This window comes from Neodiprion virginianus, chromosome 5, assembly GCF_021901495.1.
Source record: "Neodiprion virginianus isolate iyNeoVirg1 chromosome 5, iyNeoVirg1.1, whole genome shotgun sequence".
Lineage (NCBI taxonomy): Eukaryota > Metazoa > Arthropoda > Insecta > Hymenoptera > Diprionidae > Neodiprion > Neodiprion virginianus.
Genome location: NC_060881.1, coordinates 8,162,776 through 8,180,853, shown reverse-complemented (window position 1 = coordinate 8,180,853; position 18,078 = coordinate 8,162,776). Strand labels below are relative to the sequence as shown.

General features: G+C 38.3%; 1 protein-coding gene across 2 annotated transcripts; it reads left to right on the top strand.

The window, feature by feature from the left end:
* Nucleotides 1-4,614: 4,614 nt before the first annotated feature.
* LOC124305995 (acidic repeat-containing protein-like) lies at nucleotides 4,615-17,711 on the top strand. Of its 2 annotated transcripts, none has more exons than XM_046766083.1 (7): nucleotides 4,615-4,777; nucleotides 6,052-6,383; nucleotides 8,403-8,657; nucleotides 15,039-15,388; nucleotides 15,484-15,639; nucleotides 15,765-16,058; nucleotides 16,669-17,711. In XM_046766083.1, exons 2-7 carry the CDS (start codon nucleotides 6,056-6,058, stop codon nucleotides 16,816-16,818), a joined length of 1,533 nt encoding a protein of 510 aa, XP_046622039.1. In that variant the 5' UTR covers nucleotides 4,615-4,777; nucleotides 6,052-6,055; the 3' UTR covers nucleotides 16,819-17,711. The 2 variants fall into 2 exon arrangements, with proteins under 2 accessions (XP_046622039.1, XP_046622038.1); XM_046766082.1 differs by having other exon boundaries at nucleotides 8,403-8,915.
* The last annotated feature ends 367 nt before the right edge of the window (nucleotides 17,712-18,078 follow it).

The window sequence follows — 18,078 nt, the reverse complement described above, 5'->3', positions numbered from 1 at the left end:
TAAACATTGAACGAAAACATTTACACTGACATGATGGTCATCTTAAAGGAAATGAAGGAAAGCCGAGCCTCATACAAGTTTGGCCGTGACTGTGACCTGTCAAGGTCGGCCCAGCCTTGAATCGAGGGCAAGTTAATTCCATCTCGATGTCTCAGTCCTGCATCGAAACAGAATATCACGAATACAGCTTTCAAGTTTGTTTGCTGCCGCGGGAAGAGACTAACAAAAAGTAAAAAGAAATCTGACGAAAGAAAAATGTCAAATGATTAGCATCTCTCCTTTTGTCTCAATTTAATCTACTAAATCCATTCATTAACGCGGAAGTTTTTCAACCGATAACTTTCATTATAATAATTAGTGACGATTGATCTAATTCCAACCGCATTCATGAACAAAAACGATCCTAGAATAAACTATAGACAAATAGGTTTCGCTCAGCTTGAAGGTTTTTACTTTGCTGATTTATTTATATATTTTTCGATTTGACCGAGGTTCGAAATATGCGAAAATAACGGCGTCGAGTACTTTATACGAAAGCTGACAACTGCTTGGATCACGGTGAAAAGACGGTAAAAATTTTTCAAGTGGTCTATTATCGTTTGCTACCAGATTGTACTTTTCGATATATAACGTGTTCCAGTCCGTAGAAGTAACTAGAGTCGAGACATGACGATGCATGCTTTCTGGGAGGGAAATAACTCGAGATTTGAGTGACACGGTTAATTTTTCAGTTGAATTAATTTTAGATCAATTCATGTAATTCAAATAAATTTTCTTTTAATTTAGAAAATTTGTTTTTTTAAATCACATAATTTTCTTTACTTCAACTTAATTGATATCGAGTCATGTATTTCAATATATTTTCTCGATAATTAATTTTAATTCAAATAAATGAGTTTGAAAAAATGTCAAATCACTCTTTTGTATTTTCTGTTAATTGAAGTTAATTCTTTTCAATTCACCGTAACTTTTTTTATTTCAATTTAATTTTTGTTGTTTCAGTAAACAGATAATTCCGGCACGAATCCAAAGTAATTGAAATCAACTTGACTGAACCCTTCGTAATTCAATTTCATCGATTCTAATTAATTCATGCAAATGATAATTAATTCACAAACCTACTAACACATGAATTCAATGATTTATTTCCCCCTAAATGCCTTCTGCTAATTGCAGATACCTTGCAATTAGTCACCTGTACGAATTGCAATACAAGGTCCCGAATCAGGTGTGGATGTAAATGTGTGCACGTGGAAGAGAGAATTTGGGGGCAATGCGATATATCCTCTTGCGTATGGATGAATAATGAATGAAGACGCCTGGAATGCCTAGCAGCGGACAGAACCAATCCATGCAATGTGGTCGAAAACGTCGCCGAACGAACGCACAGCCTGATTACTAATTCCAATACTTACCTATACCGACGCCCCGGTTCGTACTACTTCTTGTCGTCGCACCATGACACCAAATTCCATATTCCAGCGATAGAGAGTCGTTCATTACTCTGCTCTGGCTCTTCTCCTTCCGTCATATATGATTGGCACCTTTCAGAGACTTCCATAACTATACTTATCGCAATACTAACAACCAGATGCAGTCTCTTCTTTTATTCGTGCATGAAAACCATTTATGTATATTTTCTGTACACAACAGTTATACTACTTTGCTAAAAGATCGTTGGAAGTTTAAAAGATTATTTGATACCGGCACTGTTTTTAACACAGAAAATATTTTACGAACTCTACAATGCGCTGTTCCATAAATTTAATGACACTCGTGTTATACTTGGTTTTTTTTTTCTCCAGACTATCCAAATGCAGATATTGGTCACATTCGGTGAAAATCGTTGATCATACAGTCTTTGAGAATGTGTCAGTTGCATAGTGAAAGAGATTTTGAATTAAATATTCATCATACCGCGGAATGAGACGTTGAAGACGCGATAATAAACATTCAAAAAATTCTTTGAAGATATGGCAATATAATCGCCGCAGTAAGTCTCGAAAGTACCTTAAACTTGATCCCGTTCGTATGACTTTCTCTTCCAAAATTAAAATACTTGAATAGACGATGAAATGTGTACATATATACGACTGTTCCGGTTTATCGTCATTCAATGCGTATACGTATATTATACAGACAGGCTCCATCCAGATTGAATATGAAATCAATCGATTCTGTAAGAGGAAGTATAAAACTGTGTTTCATCGTTATTCCTCATCGAAAAGTATCCGATGAAGACTTTTCACGCAAAGAAGAATTAAGTATGCCAATTCGAGAATTATACATGCAACATGGAGACCAGATCTTAACTCTATATATGATGATTAACGATACGGCATCATTGTAAATCGTACTAATCCGATTACAGAAAGTGAGTAAATAGTTTTGGTACGTACGGTCCTCGCATACATACGAATATTATGCCTATAGAAGAGTTGTGTACTTTTTTTCACTTAGATAATAAACGGTGCCTTAGGAGCATACGTATTCATCGTAAACTTTCATCCACGATCACCGAAATCCAGGTGACCAACATTATAAGAATTCCACCACCGTAATGGACAATTCTGAGTAAGAATTAATGCAAGAACATCGATGTATAGTTATCAATCTCAGAATAAAAAATATCGTGCAAAATCTGTCTAGTCGAATATTGTTTATAGAACGTCTCCGAACTTTGAACCGTCCGTACAGATCGCGGTTCGAACCGTTTTGCGAGATCCAAGTTGTCCAAAGGTCGAAACGCTCGAAAGCCAATTATTGCTTTTCGGGTACTAGTATAAGTTGGATAGATGCACTTGGCCTTGACCTCAGATGTGACCGCGTTAGATGAAATCGAGGCCAGTCGAGGTCATATTCCCGAAGAAACTACTCGCGTTAGACAGTGCAGGGTACATCATAAGTGCGAAAGTGGACGAGGCCAGCGATCGATCGTTTGAAACTCTATATATTGAACCGGAAGTGAACGGATTAAACTGCACGTGTTCTTTTATAACTGTTCGTACGTAACCTTATAGTACTGAACTTATACCATAGCGCAGGTACGTACCCTTGAAATTTATGTAGCTATGCATGCATTGGAAGTAATTATTTGTCGTTAAATCGGCATGACTTGACGAGCATCCATTTATAACGTATCTTGGCCATAGCATCGATTTGTTACTATGAACAGATGTAGTCTACGATATACGACATGCAATATATTCACCTTGGAATTATCGCAGTAAGATAATAACGATCGAGACTTTAATTTTCTTCTTTGAAAGTGATTACAAGTTCTACGAGTTACTCAATAATATCGTAATTTAGATTCATAATAATTATTTCGTAATTGCTCTTCCTTGATTTTGATTTTTTTTTTCTTCTTCTTACTCAAGATCCTAGAGTAGATGGCTTTTTTCACTCTATCTTTCAATCACCTTCCGTCTTCACGTGATCAGATTTTATTACGAACCGCAACGATACTTTACAAGAAAAATGTCAAGTCATTACCTGTACACAATGCTAAAGGTTGCATTTTTTATTTTTTTTGTTAATTTTTTGATTTTCCTTTATGAAAAAATCTAACCATATTGAATTACATATATTTTCATGAAATTATCTGCCCGCTTCAACCATGGAGGACACAAAATAAAATTCTGAAATCGCGCAAAGCTCTGAAAAATATGAGAATTGCAGTCGAATAATTACTGTTACTACTTTGAAATTTGCCAGTGAAAAAGGTCCCACGCTGGTCAGCCATGCGTGGCTCCGGGCATTGTATACTTTGATAATGCCCAGACTTATTTAATCTGGATCTGTGCGAATTGTAACGAGTACCGGTGATCAAATTGTTGTGTGCATTCAGAGGGTTAATTTGTAGCATGAGAAAACTGGTTATGAGCGACGTAGATAAATTTGCAGGTGTGATTTGCTCATAAGTTCTTTTCTTTGTTTTGAACAAGTAGAAAATATCAGCAAATCGTTTTTTTTTTTTTTTTTTAATTAAAAAATGATCCGATTTTCAGCAAACTTACTTTTACTGATCACATGTGTATACTGGACTATATTGTGTTATTTTTTTAATAGAAATACATTTCTTTGACGCCTTTGGTTAAATCAAATTAAGGTGATTATACATATACTGTGGATATCAGAGCTACAAGTAATATGGCGCTACAAGACTGATATGCGATATAAAAAGACTTTTATAATTAAATATGAACGTGGCATTTGCAGGCACGGTATACGGTCTTGTGTAAAAAATAATCTTCCTTTTTCACAGGTCGGAGATTTAAAAAGTAATACCGATTCGTTGACACGTACGTACCTGAGAATTCTAACGATCGGTATATGTGAAAAAGAAACGTTTTTGGGACACGAGAGCTCGATAGAACGCGCACGGTTTGCGAAAATTAAAGCGCGATTCATTCGAATATCGGATGGCCTATACAGCTTCACCCATACTTGTGATTTGTTCGAATAGTTAGTCGGAATCTTTCCCCTCTTGGTAAATCTACACCGGGAATACAACGAGCACGGTGTTCGTTGGGCTCAACGTGAATGTCGCAGATGGCGATGGAGGAAGTGGAGGAGGAAAGCAGCCAGAGTGGTATATAAGGGTCCGTAGTTGACGCTGCGTCTGTTTCATAGAGTGAACTTCTCGCGAGGTGAAAACCCACGCACGACGTCCACCGCAAAAAAAAAAAAACACCTGCGGAGAAACGTAGAGAAGGAAACGGATTCCGAATATCGGAAGAAAAGAATCCTTCGAGCAGGCCCAACGAAACCATAGGTGAGTTTCGTGAGCATAGTGGACGAAAAAATGTAACAGTGAAATTGGAAAAAAATCGCCTTGTTGCATCCCGAACGGTATACGTTTCGAATCGCGAGGTGCAATTTTGCTGCGAATATGACTTCCGGAAGTGTGCCGTTTAACATTCGAAGTCGGGGAATCCCGGCTGATAAACATTTTCAAGTTCAAGCTGTGGAATTATGAACTGTGCGAAATCATTTTATCGACGGACCAAAATATTTCACGTACGGATAGAGGCAGGACGTTGTTAACACTGATAATCGTAACGATTGGTGCATTTGTGTCGGAATTCGGGAAGTAATAACGTACGCGTACGTTTTCATATCCGCGTTTTATACCAGGGATAAATGCTGTTTGTTGTTGCAACTGTTTTATTTTGGGTGTCAATTCGTATACGGAAAATTGTGCAGTTTCATTAATTTTTTCTCTTGTACAAGTATTGCAAAAACAGAAACGAAAGTTAGAATATTCAAATAACTGTTATGGATGTGTTTACGGCTCTCATGTGAAGTACTGTTTATTCGTACAATCGTGAAATATCCACCTCTGTACAATTATTGGTGTATGAAACCATTTCGGGCATCTGTTTCACAGCACTGATTAAAAATATACTCGTACATTCGAAATCATTGCACTGTGCGTGCGCCCTCAGTTTTCTTAGTCCATGCCGCGGTCTATGCTTATTTATGCTTATTCATGAGACTATGTTGTACATTCTTTGTTCTTAGTCATCCCTGGCCACTGATGCGTATCTTTTCAACTTGTAGTAAACTTTTCTAAGTTTACAAAAATCACAGTTATAAATTTACTGACCACATGTATACAGAAATTCCAATTGGCTTCTATTGAAATAGTGTTTCACTATAGTGAAATTAACAAATGATAAATTTAATGTTACCACAATAAACTTAATGAAAAAAGAAGTTGATGGGCATAATATTGAGAAAAATCTATCAGTCACAGCGAATTTTAGTTGAAGTGAATAACTTTATCGGCTTATTTTCGTTATCGCCCAAAATTCATAAGTATAGAGAGCAAAAAAATTCCTTTAATAGTCAATTTCAATTTCTGCATCAGAAACTTATAACATTATAGAGTAGAATTAAAAAAAAAAAAAATTTTTCCTTCACTCGCGAGGATGTCGAGTCATGATTTTGTCGGTCCTTGATAACCAAAAGAACTTCGTTAAGAACTAAACTTCGTTACGTTAGTTAAATACACATAACATAAGCGCAATCCGTTGATCATTTCAGAGCCATGAAGTTAGCATTAATGCTAGCAGTCTTATGCTGCTTCGCGTTAGGCGTCCTAGCCTCGCCGCTTCCGGTATCATCCGCTAGTGATTCGGCCGAGGTAAAAGTCGAGGCTTCTTCCCGACAAGCAACGGCAGCTGCACCTGCTGCAGCAGCCCCATCAGATGACGAAGACGATGATGACGACGATGACGACGATGGTCTAGATCTCGGCCTCGACGACGACGATGACGATGAGGATGACGACGATGACGACGACGACGATGACGACGACGATGACGATGAAGACGGCGCCGACTACGTCGAACGTTTCATCGAAGACATTCTCGGAGGTAAGCTGATTTTTACATCAGGTTCAAATTTTCACTTCAATTCTTTCGTTCTAACATCATGCGAGTCATTGGTCGATTTTCCCTTACGTCAATTTTCTGACAAAACTCGACAGCGAGTGATTTCATTGGTCGGATCTAACGGAATAGGCCAATGAAATCACTTAGTGTCGTCTTTTGTCAGAAAATTGACGCAAATGGAAAGCGGCCATTGAGACATGCAGCGGGAAAATTCAAATTCTATTTCGTATAAAATATTTCTTCGTGCCGTTGAATTCCCCAACTACAATTATTTACTCAGACAATTATGTAATTCAGATCCGAAATTGCGGAGATGGGTATACTCTTGAAAAAACTGAAAACTACCAAATACGAGTATAACTCGTACCGTACCTACGTGTTACAGCTGACCGTTAGTCTAGCCGAGCAAATTGCCGGCATCCAAAGCCGACGAGGCGCATCATAATGTGACCGATAGACGGAGCAGTGGTCTCGATATACACGCATGTGCATGTGTTATCCATATAGTAACGGGACGACCCGGACTCGCGGGCTTTGCTCCGGAAGAATTAGCATAATCCACACAATCCGCTTGACCCTCGTGCGCGGATCAGAGTCTATAATTCTCTCTCAAAAAAAAAAAAAAAAAAAAAAAACGGAACGTTTGGATAAAAACACCAAATAACGACTATTCCACTTTACGCAATGTCGGTTCGAACCCGCTATCTCTGTTTCGATAAGTGAGAAAAAAAAATGACAAGCGGATTCTTGAACTGCAGATACAGCTGAAGAAGCAGCCAACTTCACGTCGCTATTTTTCACATAGTTATTTTTCAAGTTGTTTAGCTAATCGTATCTTTATGGAGGGGCGAGCGGGTCGTGTTGACAAGTCGGTCGAGTGCTAGACAGCTTTATGCTCGTTATGTAGTCCGAATGAACATCATGCATACCGGCTATAATGTTCTACTCGAGGCATGGGAACGCGCGTTCTTACAATTAATTGCTTTGCTGTAGGACGCGCGTCGCTCATGCCCGAGGTGAATGACTAACGAAGAGCTAGTTGTTCACGTTACGGTCTGCTCGACCCGCACCCTGGATCTCAGTCCAAGTTGCGCCAACTCAAGATCTATACTCGATGGATTTAGTACCACACAGTTGTTTCCCGTTTTGCCCTTTATGTTAACGGTCACGGCCAACTTTGAAATCAAATTTGAAAATCGAACGGTTTCCCGCGCGCCCGGAATGGTACGTTGAACTATGAAGCAAATGAAATATGCATGTCTTTATGCCATAAAATGAAATTATCAATTTAAAATGAAAAGTAGAATCACGGATAATTATAGAGGGCGAATTCTCGTCGCTTGTGCAAAAGTCTATAAGTGAAAAAGGAAGTTGCAAGGTGTTTTGCTTGGTTTCTTAACTTCTCTTATTTTCGTAACGATTCATTTAGTGGAACAAACATAGAATATGATTCAAACTAATTATCCCTATAGTAATGACGTTATAAAAGGTTCCCGCATCCTTAAAACATAATTCAATGTAATGTTAGTAAAATTTCTATATATCCCATAAGGGTGGAAATTATCTTCCAACATACATTTTACAATCGTGAAATAGACGTATAATTTTCAAGCCAGCACCGTTGACAGCTTTTTCTCGATTCTACACGTAAGGTGATTTATCGTTTATGGACATCTTCCAACGTAAAGATTTCATTTCTGTGGTTCGAAGTAATAGTATACAGTATATTAGGCAAAAATTGCTATGTATCATTACTATCATACTGAAGTTAGTAAAGTTATCGTAACGATTTATACTGAAGTAAAATTGTTTTCCTGTGACCTTGGAATTGTGGCTCATATTCTGAAATCTTAGTTCCTTAAAAGTTATTAAAAAATAAGAAAGAAGTAATGTTTCCCCCAACCCTTCATTACGATAACATTACTGTAAACTTGAACCTCGGGCTAAACTACCGTCGAAACTTGGATACTAATGAGAGATACGAAATCATCTGATTCTCAGGCGACGACGACGACGACGACGACGACGACGAGACGAGTCCCGCGGCTCAACCAGCCGTTGCAGCCCAGCCGCAAGCATCTCCGGCGGTAAATCAAGTGCCTCAAATAACGCAGCCCCAAATCCCGCCGAATGTCGAGGCCGATTTGAACGCGGCTGTGGCCGAAGCAGCGCTGAACGAACAGGAGAACGGAGAGTACGAGGAGGACACGCCCGAAGAGCAGGCGGCGAGCACGATCGTCGAGGCGAACGAAGAAGGTGCACAACCGGCGGTATTAGCCGGGGAAAGTCTGCAGTCTGCGGCCGTGCCCTCAGTTGCAGTCGTTGAACAGGCCCCGGGGGAGGGGGACAACGACGATGACGACGAGGACGACGACGACGACGAAGACGTTGACCTCGGGTTACCCGGGGCAGACGACGACGACGACGAAGACGACGACGACGATGACGAAGACGAAGACGAAGACGATGACGAAGACGACGAATTAACCGATCTCACCGAGGCCAGGAGATCACGTGAGTCCAAGGCCAACCACCACTAGCCCACCCACATTTAGCCAACACACACACACACAAACACACACACGCATGACGGTATAACAAGCCTTAATTTATTTGGTGTACGCAATGACGCGATGTAGGATTGATTGTGAGTACTGTAACGGTTTGGAAAGCGCGAACGTTCTTTTAGCATGCATGTTTACTGTCGTTTGACGACTCTGTTACGCAGTGGATATTCTTCCACTTTTTCATTTCACGAATAGCGTAGAGCTTCGCCTGTTCGACGATAACTGGGAATCCCCACTTTTCACTCGGGTGCGCAGAAAATTGCTCGCGAGACTTTAACTGACGGAAAGCTCGGTTGAATAAACTACTATTCGTTGTATTAGGACTCGCCGTGCATATTGTCGAAATATCATCCTGTCGTTAGAGAATTCCATTCAGTTTTCAATGTCTACAACATGATTATCTCGTATTACAATTGCCGGTACGGACACCCTCGTAAATTGTCAGTCACCTCAGAATTTAGTTGTTTGACGTTTGAAAATTTGCAATTTCTTTTATTTAATTTATTTATTTTATCGAGTGAAACGAAAGAGATTGAAGGAATGATTTTTGTACGACAAAACGAAGTAGACTTCTTTTTGTAATATGTGTGTATTACGAGTTTAGTGCCACGTTGTAAGTGGACAATTCCTATCGTATATATGTAGCTATAGTCATGCTGTAACATGCACACGTACATACACTTACATGACACACATAGAGAAAAGTGGGTCTCTGAGAGCAATCTTTACTTTCTGAAAACTCTTGCTGGTGGTGCTGATGCTGTTGTTGTTGCTGTCGTTGGTGCTAATAATTAATTAGAAAGGAAAGGAAAAGATAAAGAAAGAGACGAAGCACTACTCGCCTTCCAAACTATATCTCTATAGTATTCATTATTTAATTTTAGTAAAATGTCAACTCTTCATCAACGCTATTTAATTTTGTTTATAATAATTTATTTTAACAGTCTAATTTTCGTCTATTACATAGATTGTATATTTTTAGTCGGTCTATTCGTCTATCAATTTTATTTCATTACATACTCAAAAAAAAAAAAACACGCGAACGGAAGAACAAAGTTCTCTTCTCTCTTTCTGCATAAATTAAATAATTACAAATCGCATCCACTGTCCGTTAGGCAGTCTACTCCTTACGCTCATGTACGTGTTCGAAGAGGAAGATGGATAGAGAGAGAAAGATAGAGAGAGAGAGAAAGAGAAAAACCAGAATGATCGAAAGACATTAAATATCAGCATTAAAATGTATAGGGTTGGAGACGCCGTCACATGTTTGTTTATTTGATTTTTTTTTCACTATTGATCAATACAATCGCTAATTACATACCTGCAACTTTTTTTATGAAACTATATTTTTTGTACATCAAATATCGATTATGCGTTCGCAGGAACTTACAGACGAATACGAATTATATAATAATCATAAAAATTATCTCAATTATGCTGAGATAATGAAAGACAACCACCACAATCACGTACGCATTTCAATTGTATAATTTAATATTATGTAATTTGTCAAACCTTCTAGACGACAAAAGAAAAGAAAAAAAAGGAGAAAAAATTATTTATTGTACAGAGACGATATTTCATTTGGATTATTTATATTATTTATATAAATATAGATAATTTATTATTTTTACAAAATTGTGTTTTGATTTTATTTATTCATCTGTTCGTTTGATTGTTTGTTTGTTCATTTATATCCGTTAATTGTCCATATACCACGTGGTGCTAAACGAGGTATTTACTCTAACGCCATAATTATTTCGCAAAGAAAAAAAAAAAAAAAAAAACGAACAACATAAGACGAATAAACTCAACCACCAACAACTGATAAACTGACCCAAAACGACAGCTCACTACGTATACGTAACAATTCTTATTATTGTTATTACTACAGTAAATGTGTCTACTATTATACTATATATAAATTAAATTTTATTGATTGCCGTGACGCGTCGCCTACCTAACATTTTAATGCACGTTCCAAAATTGCCCGATATTTATCCAACTATTTTGCACCGTTCTTCTGAATCGAAGAAAACTTAATCACTGTTAATGTCGTTCAAGACTATATTCTCGTTCAGTAATTTTCTTGCCGATCGTTGCTGAAAGGAGCAGGAGATGATTCTTCATCACTTTCAATGTTTGAATTTGCACGAGCTTTAACCAATCACAATCAGAACCGCTAATCTCTAGTAATCTGCCTGCACTGATCTCTTCCCTGATACTGTTTACTCGAGCAGATCTCATATAAATTCTATTTTCAAGTATCGAATACAATATCGTTAAACGCGTTGTCTAAATTCAGATTCTGGCACAAGTAACAACAAGAGCATGTCATATGTACTTTTTAACTTTTTTATTTACGTATTGTTTTTATACTAATTTGTAACCTGTTTGAAGTATCGAATTAGTGTCTTCCCGTTTAACCAAAGTAGAAAATCCTTGACAGTAACCAGCTAGCAAGTAGTAAGCAGGTAAAATTAGTATTTTTTATTAACCAGACAGACATACCTATGTCGTATACAGATACAGATATTTGAAGTTGGATGACTCGTGTACGGTGACCTGACTGACCGTACCCTGAAATCATTTACAATTAGTTTTATCCATGGGCTAACAAATTTGATGACCGTGTCCCTGAACTACACCCCGTATAGATAGACAGAGTTTAATTAGGTTGACGTAGCAGTAGTGGTTGGGTTTGTTTGAGTACAATTATTCCGCACGTTTGGCACCAATCCCGATACCCTCGATTTCCCCATTAGTATATAATGGTGGCTTCATTCGTGTGTTCATGAATTTGGCATCTTGGCAAACGGAAAAAAAGAAAGTTCGATATTGATCAGGTTTCAATACTTTGGTGAGCAAGTCGAAAATAAGACAAGTATGATATTCTTTTCTCGTTTGCCGAGATTTCTGTGTACTGGTATAATTTACTTCGTAGCTTATACGCTAATTCACAGACCCCCAAAATCTGTCGTAGATATTTGCTTTTTAGACATCTATAAACCGTTTCTTTCAACGATATCGCGGTGCATTTGTACAGAGTGTATACAAAACGGCAGAAAAGAGGCCAACAAGCAATGTAAACACAGTGCATAGATTGCAAGAACTAAATTCAAATTCACACATGTATATAATTATAGATAACTGGAATCGGAATTCCTACACTCTCTGTCATCCTGAACTTTCTAAAGGATAAGAAACAACGAGAAAACTGATGAAGAGTGTAACTGGATACAGAAAGTTCGTTGCAACCGTCTCGCGAGCGCGCGTTCGAAATTCAAAATTCTGAATTGAACATTGAGTATATAAATCGATCGCCTTTATAGATGGCGCGCTTGGAAGAGTCCTTGCCTCGTATCTGGGGCGTTTTTTAATCGGCTTTCACCCGGTGCGCTGCCACCTTGTCTTGCCTTCCGGAAAAGGAGAAGTTTTCTGGGGAAAGAGGTCGACGAACTTGGTGCTCCAGCGCCCGGAGCTGTCGATACTCTTCGGGGCGCGGCCATGACCCACTGCCACGAATTCCACTGACCACAAAGACCGCCGTAGCCGGTAATTGACATTCAGATTTGCTTGTATCAAGAGATTTCGTTTATCGGACAAACGCCGGATGCCCATGTAACACGAAAGAGAGAATATAACATTTAAATTGTTGCCGGTAGAGAAAATGATGTCAACCAATTGGAATTCTGACAAAAAGGGTGAATCTGAAGCCCATCGTTGACTGAATGTTTTCCATACCTTGACAATGTCCGTTTGGTAGTCAGTCTACAATCGAGAAGTGTACAGGTTAACTGTAAATTGACTTTTCATAAAACAAAAAAAAAAAACAGCCGAGCGAGACTTCGAAATCTCAATAATTACCAGATCTTGTTGACCCTATTGCAAAATTCACTATGGAAAGTTCAACACGATATCACGATAGTTCCTTTTTTTACTTTGACTTTTGATCTCGAGTTTATGCTTATTGACAGTCATTATCACGTCTGAGATGAATAATCGTCGTCTTTTCGACCTTATTCAAATTCCAAGTAAAGATTTTCATCCGTTCACATTATACCGGATTTAATAATTAGTGAAACGACAATCGGCATCTTAACAAGTTTGCTATCTGCAGGGTGGCATTCGGTTTGGACTCTGCACCAGGTCTGCTATTATAAGGAAAACCGATCGTGACAGTGTCTTTTGGAAATTCGAGTAATTACGTGTTTATAATTACGGTAGGCCAGTTTCGTGGTGGGTCGGAGGTTCGTGAGATGAGAGTCTGAGCTGACCTAGATCAGGACCAGTTTAGTGAGTTGTTCGAGCGACTGGTTTTACCGTTAACATTGTTGTCCTCTTCGATAAGTAGGCCTTTGGCCGTAGACTTGACCTCTATTCCAACTTCCTCTCCTCGATATTTAACCACGTCCGGACATTGGAAATTATCATACGTAGCAACATTTCTTGCGCTTCCGTCGCTCAGGTCTCGCGATATGTTATGAAGGAATTTGAAATTGGAATTTAAACTCACAACTTAAAGTCAAATCAAGAGGTTTATTTACTCGTAAAATATGACATACCGCTATTTTATTCTTTAAATATTTGTAAACCATTTTACAGTTCAGTGAAAATCCCTGAGCACTGCGGACTCAATTCGTTCTCACATTTTTTAGGAATATTTATTTAATATCTACTCAAACTATGTGAAACGTGATGACTGGGCAAAACGGTACAGCGGATAGTGCGAAATAACTGTTGTTCACCAACGATGAGTTATTCTCTTATACATGTAGAAATGTGAAAAAAAAACCAGTGGTCATCTTGATTTACATTTTTTCAGTCACTTTATTCGCACATTTCAAATCACAGCATCGTCCCAATAACCTTCTCTCAGCTCGTTTCAGAAATAATAGGTATGTCGGAGTGAATTCACCGTATATTTTTTCTCGTTCATGAATTTTTTTCATCATCGTCTGATACAAAAACGGGTCGACTGTAATTGCAGATAAAACTGTTAATTCGATCCGTTGGCACTCTGGATTTCCTAATCTTCAAGTGACAGCTTGATACTAATTGAAAACATATTTTGGCCGCTTGATATCACTTTCAAGCACTTACAGTCCTCGTGATATTGGCGCTACTGGGTATTTCGCAGCTACATGTATATGGCCGTTAGATATGAGTTGATTGGCATCAATCGTGTGGTGTTCAAGTAATTAATAGACGGGTCAAACAGGCGTGACGCAAACAAATCATGATTCGTATCACGAGCCTCTTACTTTCGACATGCGAACAGTTTTTTCCAGCTCTATAGTTTCTTGTCGCTTGTTTTGTCGCCCGTTTCTATAGTTAACATAGCTTGTGTATAACTTATGACAAGTCCATTCTACTTTTTTGCACGGACCAGTATCATCCGAATAATAGTTTGTTCGTGGCCGCGAAATTGGCTGCGGATTAGTCAGACACTAATCCGATCAGGTCGTCGGGCAGCCGTGAATTTCCAACTATAATTTGCCAACTTACGGTTGACAAACTGTTAGAGTCTGTGGAAATGAGCATCTTTCATATTACCGCGGACTATTCCGTATTTGAAATTCAGAATGGCAAAGAGTGGATTGTCATTTCGACTTCCGTCAGTCGTCACCCTGGTAAACTACGAGGTCGAAGTTAGTCACGTTGTCGTAACGAAACATAAAAATTACTATTTTCTTAATTTTACAATGATTTTTAAGAAACTAAGATTGTTTACCGAACTTCAGACTATTCGAAAATAGCGAAATAACGGTTTTTCCTCAGCATGAATCGTTACGACAACGTGACTAACTTCAGTATGGTGGGAAACTCAGCGGAGTTGGTGAATTCGAGGTTATAAGAACTTCGGAGAGAAAAAAAATAGATTCGATATCGTACTGAAATTTTTTCAATTCGAAATCTTGCAACCTTAAAATTGACCAACCCTTTTTCGACTTCTGAGGTATTTAGTCTATTGGTTTGAAGACAGAGTTTTTCGAAATTTGCACTCTGACAAAAGCATTGCACGCAATGAAGAAATGAACGAGTAAAATAATGGCGAAAACATTTCCAGGCGCGATGTCACCGACGCCAAATAAGCATGTGCCGGCTATTTACATAGCAAAGTATAACCGTTTTGTCGACAATATATTGGGTCGAATAAACAAAATTCTTCGGACAAACTACAACCCCGTTACCGTCAAACTGACGAATCCTAACGCGAGCGTAAAAGCGAACAAGAAAAAGACGAAGGGAAAAGGCAAAGGTAAAGGAAAGAAAGGGAGCAAAAACTCGGGCCAAAAGAGCGGTGTAAAATTCACCGAAAAGAGCGCATCTGCGACAATGGTCAATGCAGATTTCAATGAGAATAACACGAGTGCAGCCAACAACAATGACTTGATGGATTCAAGTTCGCAGGTCAAGGTAAAATCCAACGCATATCTATTTTTATGCCCTAATCGGGATGTAGTTCGTTCGTACAGACAATTAACAAAGTCTGCATTGTTACTGTTCTCAAGATCGAAGATAGCAGGAATACCGCCGAGGTTGAAGCTACCACATTGAACAATATTGCGCTCAGTACTACACCGAAAAGTCCGGAGTCCAGTCGGGCAACCACTAATTCGAATAAGAAGAAGAATAAGCGCAAGTCTTCGACCAAAAAGAACAACAAGGTATATCGTATTTTCATTTTTTACGCCTGTATAGGTCTATATATTGTATAAAGTTACATGATGAAGCATTTTGCTGCAGATCAACCATCAATAATCAATCATATATTTATTTTTCGATTTTACAGACAAAAGCAAACAACAGCAGAGCAAAAGCGAGGGCAACTTTGTACGGTTTAGCATCGCTGCAGCGAATCGGCGACGTGTCTGTGAACATGATGACTGACCACACGACGGTAAAAACGAAATTTTCCCTGGGTCCTCTAACCCTGAGAGTAGAAAGGGAAGTTGGAAAGTCTGGTAAAAAAGAGTTGAGAAGCGCAACTGCGACGACAGCTGAAATGTCGGGAAAGTTGAACCTCCGAGTTCTTCACGGCGGAGCAGCTACACTGCATTCGATTCGTGTTCTGCAGCCAAAACAGGTTTGCAAATCATGTCTGTATGCTTCAATTCAACTGCCGCGCGCCGGTATGACGATTTCTTACCGACAGGACGATCGATCTATCGATCAGTCGGTCGATAAGTAATAGTTCGCGTTGGGTTGAAAACTTGGTGGCGCGCATTGAATGAAAAATTTTCAATATACATATTGAAATAGCAAGGCGAGCTGGTCAGCACAATCCGCATACATGCGCACTTCCTTCGAATTCGATCAATTTACTCCGTTCGTTAATACACGCAACTCAAGGACATCTACAAACATTTCAATGACACGTCGCATTATATTGCTATTTATAGGAAGTACATGCAGTCCGAAGAGTGGAGGCCGTGTAAGAATGCAAATGAGATTAAGTAGCAGATGAAAGAGAGAGAGAAAAAATACATGTTTATCATTATTCCTTTCATTACAAGCCTCGTCCGTCGATTCCACCGAAAGATAACGTCCAGCTCCTCGGTTGTTGAAGTGTAAATTATTGGCACACAACGCTCAACAACAGTGCAGCTTGAGACAAAAAGTTCATAAACAAGACTTTCGAAAAGAGGGAGAAGACATTAGTTTGCCGAGAGTAATTCTATACTTTTGTATTTCAGGTTCGCATTGAGAGCGCCGATGACCATGACCGCACCCGTGAATTTGTGTGGAAGAGATCTTCGCACATTGCTCACGTTGTGTCGCAAAAATTATCTTCCGCTACGAAATCTATGCTACGTCCACCACCAATTGCCGCGCAAGCTGCTTAACGACGAAATGGCGATTACGGGAATAATCTGTCGTTCGATTAAGCTTAAGCTTAGCCATAACTATAAATATACTTTCCTATAAAACGAGAATTATTAGACTTTGCCGTATAGTAACGAATCGATATAGATCCTAACTGTTATAAGGTCACAGTGTGAGTTGATATTATATTTATAGCCGTTGAGCTAATTTTCCTCGATAAATGCATTTGTCGAGAGATGAATATTTTTGCAGAAGGATATAGACATTAATCATAGTTATAATACTTACCATTTCCGCATAATGCAATACTAATCGCAATAATGTAATACTTCTCGTTTTAAAGAATATTTTACTGTATCATTATTATTATCATTATTGCTGTTCATGCTATATTTATATCATATTATCATCGCTATATTTATTAATTATCCGTTGTCATTATCAGTATTACTTATCCTGCCATATTTCAACTAACGAACTTTAATAATCGAGAATGTGATTATATTTTCTTCGAACAAATTTCTATTACCCTGAATTTTATTGCACAGAGCTGTGCACGTTTCACATGTATTATTCAGCATATTATACGCGCAACGATGGCAGATAGAATCAAATTATATCAAATAATCGTGGTACCAGGTAGTGGGTAGCAATTTTTTATATCAAAATTTTGACATGTACTATACGTAATTTATACATTATACATTGATGAACGCAACTGCGGATTAGTTTTATAACAGTGAATTATTTATTCAAAAAAAAACTGATAAGTGGTAGTACTGCTACTTACATGTAACCTATTTATTTCGCTCACAATCAGTACTCATAAGATATTTATAGGTATTCGATGTGTTTGTCCTCATGTGTACAATAGCTATAAGATCAGTAAAAGTGAATGACATAAAAAGAGATATATTTGAATTTTATCTTAATTTAATACTTAATACCAAGCCGATTAGGTTAATGTTCAGTTTAAATAGAGACGTATATGAAGTGAACGTGAACTCATGAGCATCAACAGTAATACAGTGAATGTAATAAAATAATGATTATTCAGCTTTACCGGTGATTACGCATAACGTGTAAATATTACAGTTGGTTAAATATGATTATGCAAAGTACAAATGCTGCCTGTTTACGTATGTGACATTAATTTGTAACTTCTAGGTCCGAATGACGTCATGTTTTGACTATTAGACCGTGATACACCGGTTGTTTTTAGTGGTGGGAAATTTTTAATCTATTGTATTGGCCCGCTGCTCGTACATTAAAGTCTCAAA

What these genes read in the sequence shown, in the direction of transcription:
- LOC124305995 (XM_046766082.1), top strand. Translation starts at nt 6,056, where the DNA reads ATGAAGTTAGCATTAATGCTAGCAGTCTTATGCTGCTTCGCGTTAGGC. An exon ending in ATTCAAGTTCGCAGGTCAAG is followed by an intron (nt 15,389 to 15,483) that starts GTAAAATCCAAC and finishes ACTGTTCTCAAG; the next exon opens with ATCGAAGATAGCAGGAATAC. An exon ending in CGACCAAAAAGAACAACAAG is followed by an intron (nt 15,640 to 15,764) that starts GTATATCGTATT and finishes TCGATTTTACAG; the next exon opens with ACAAAAGCAAACAACAGCAG.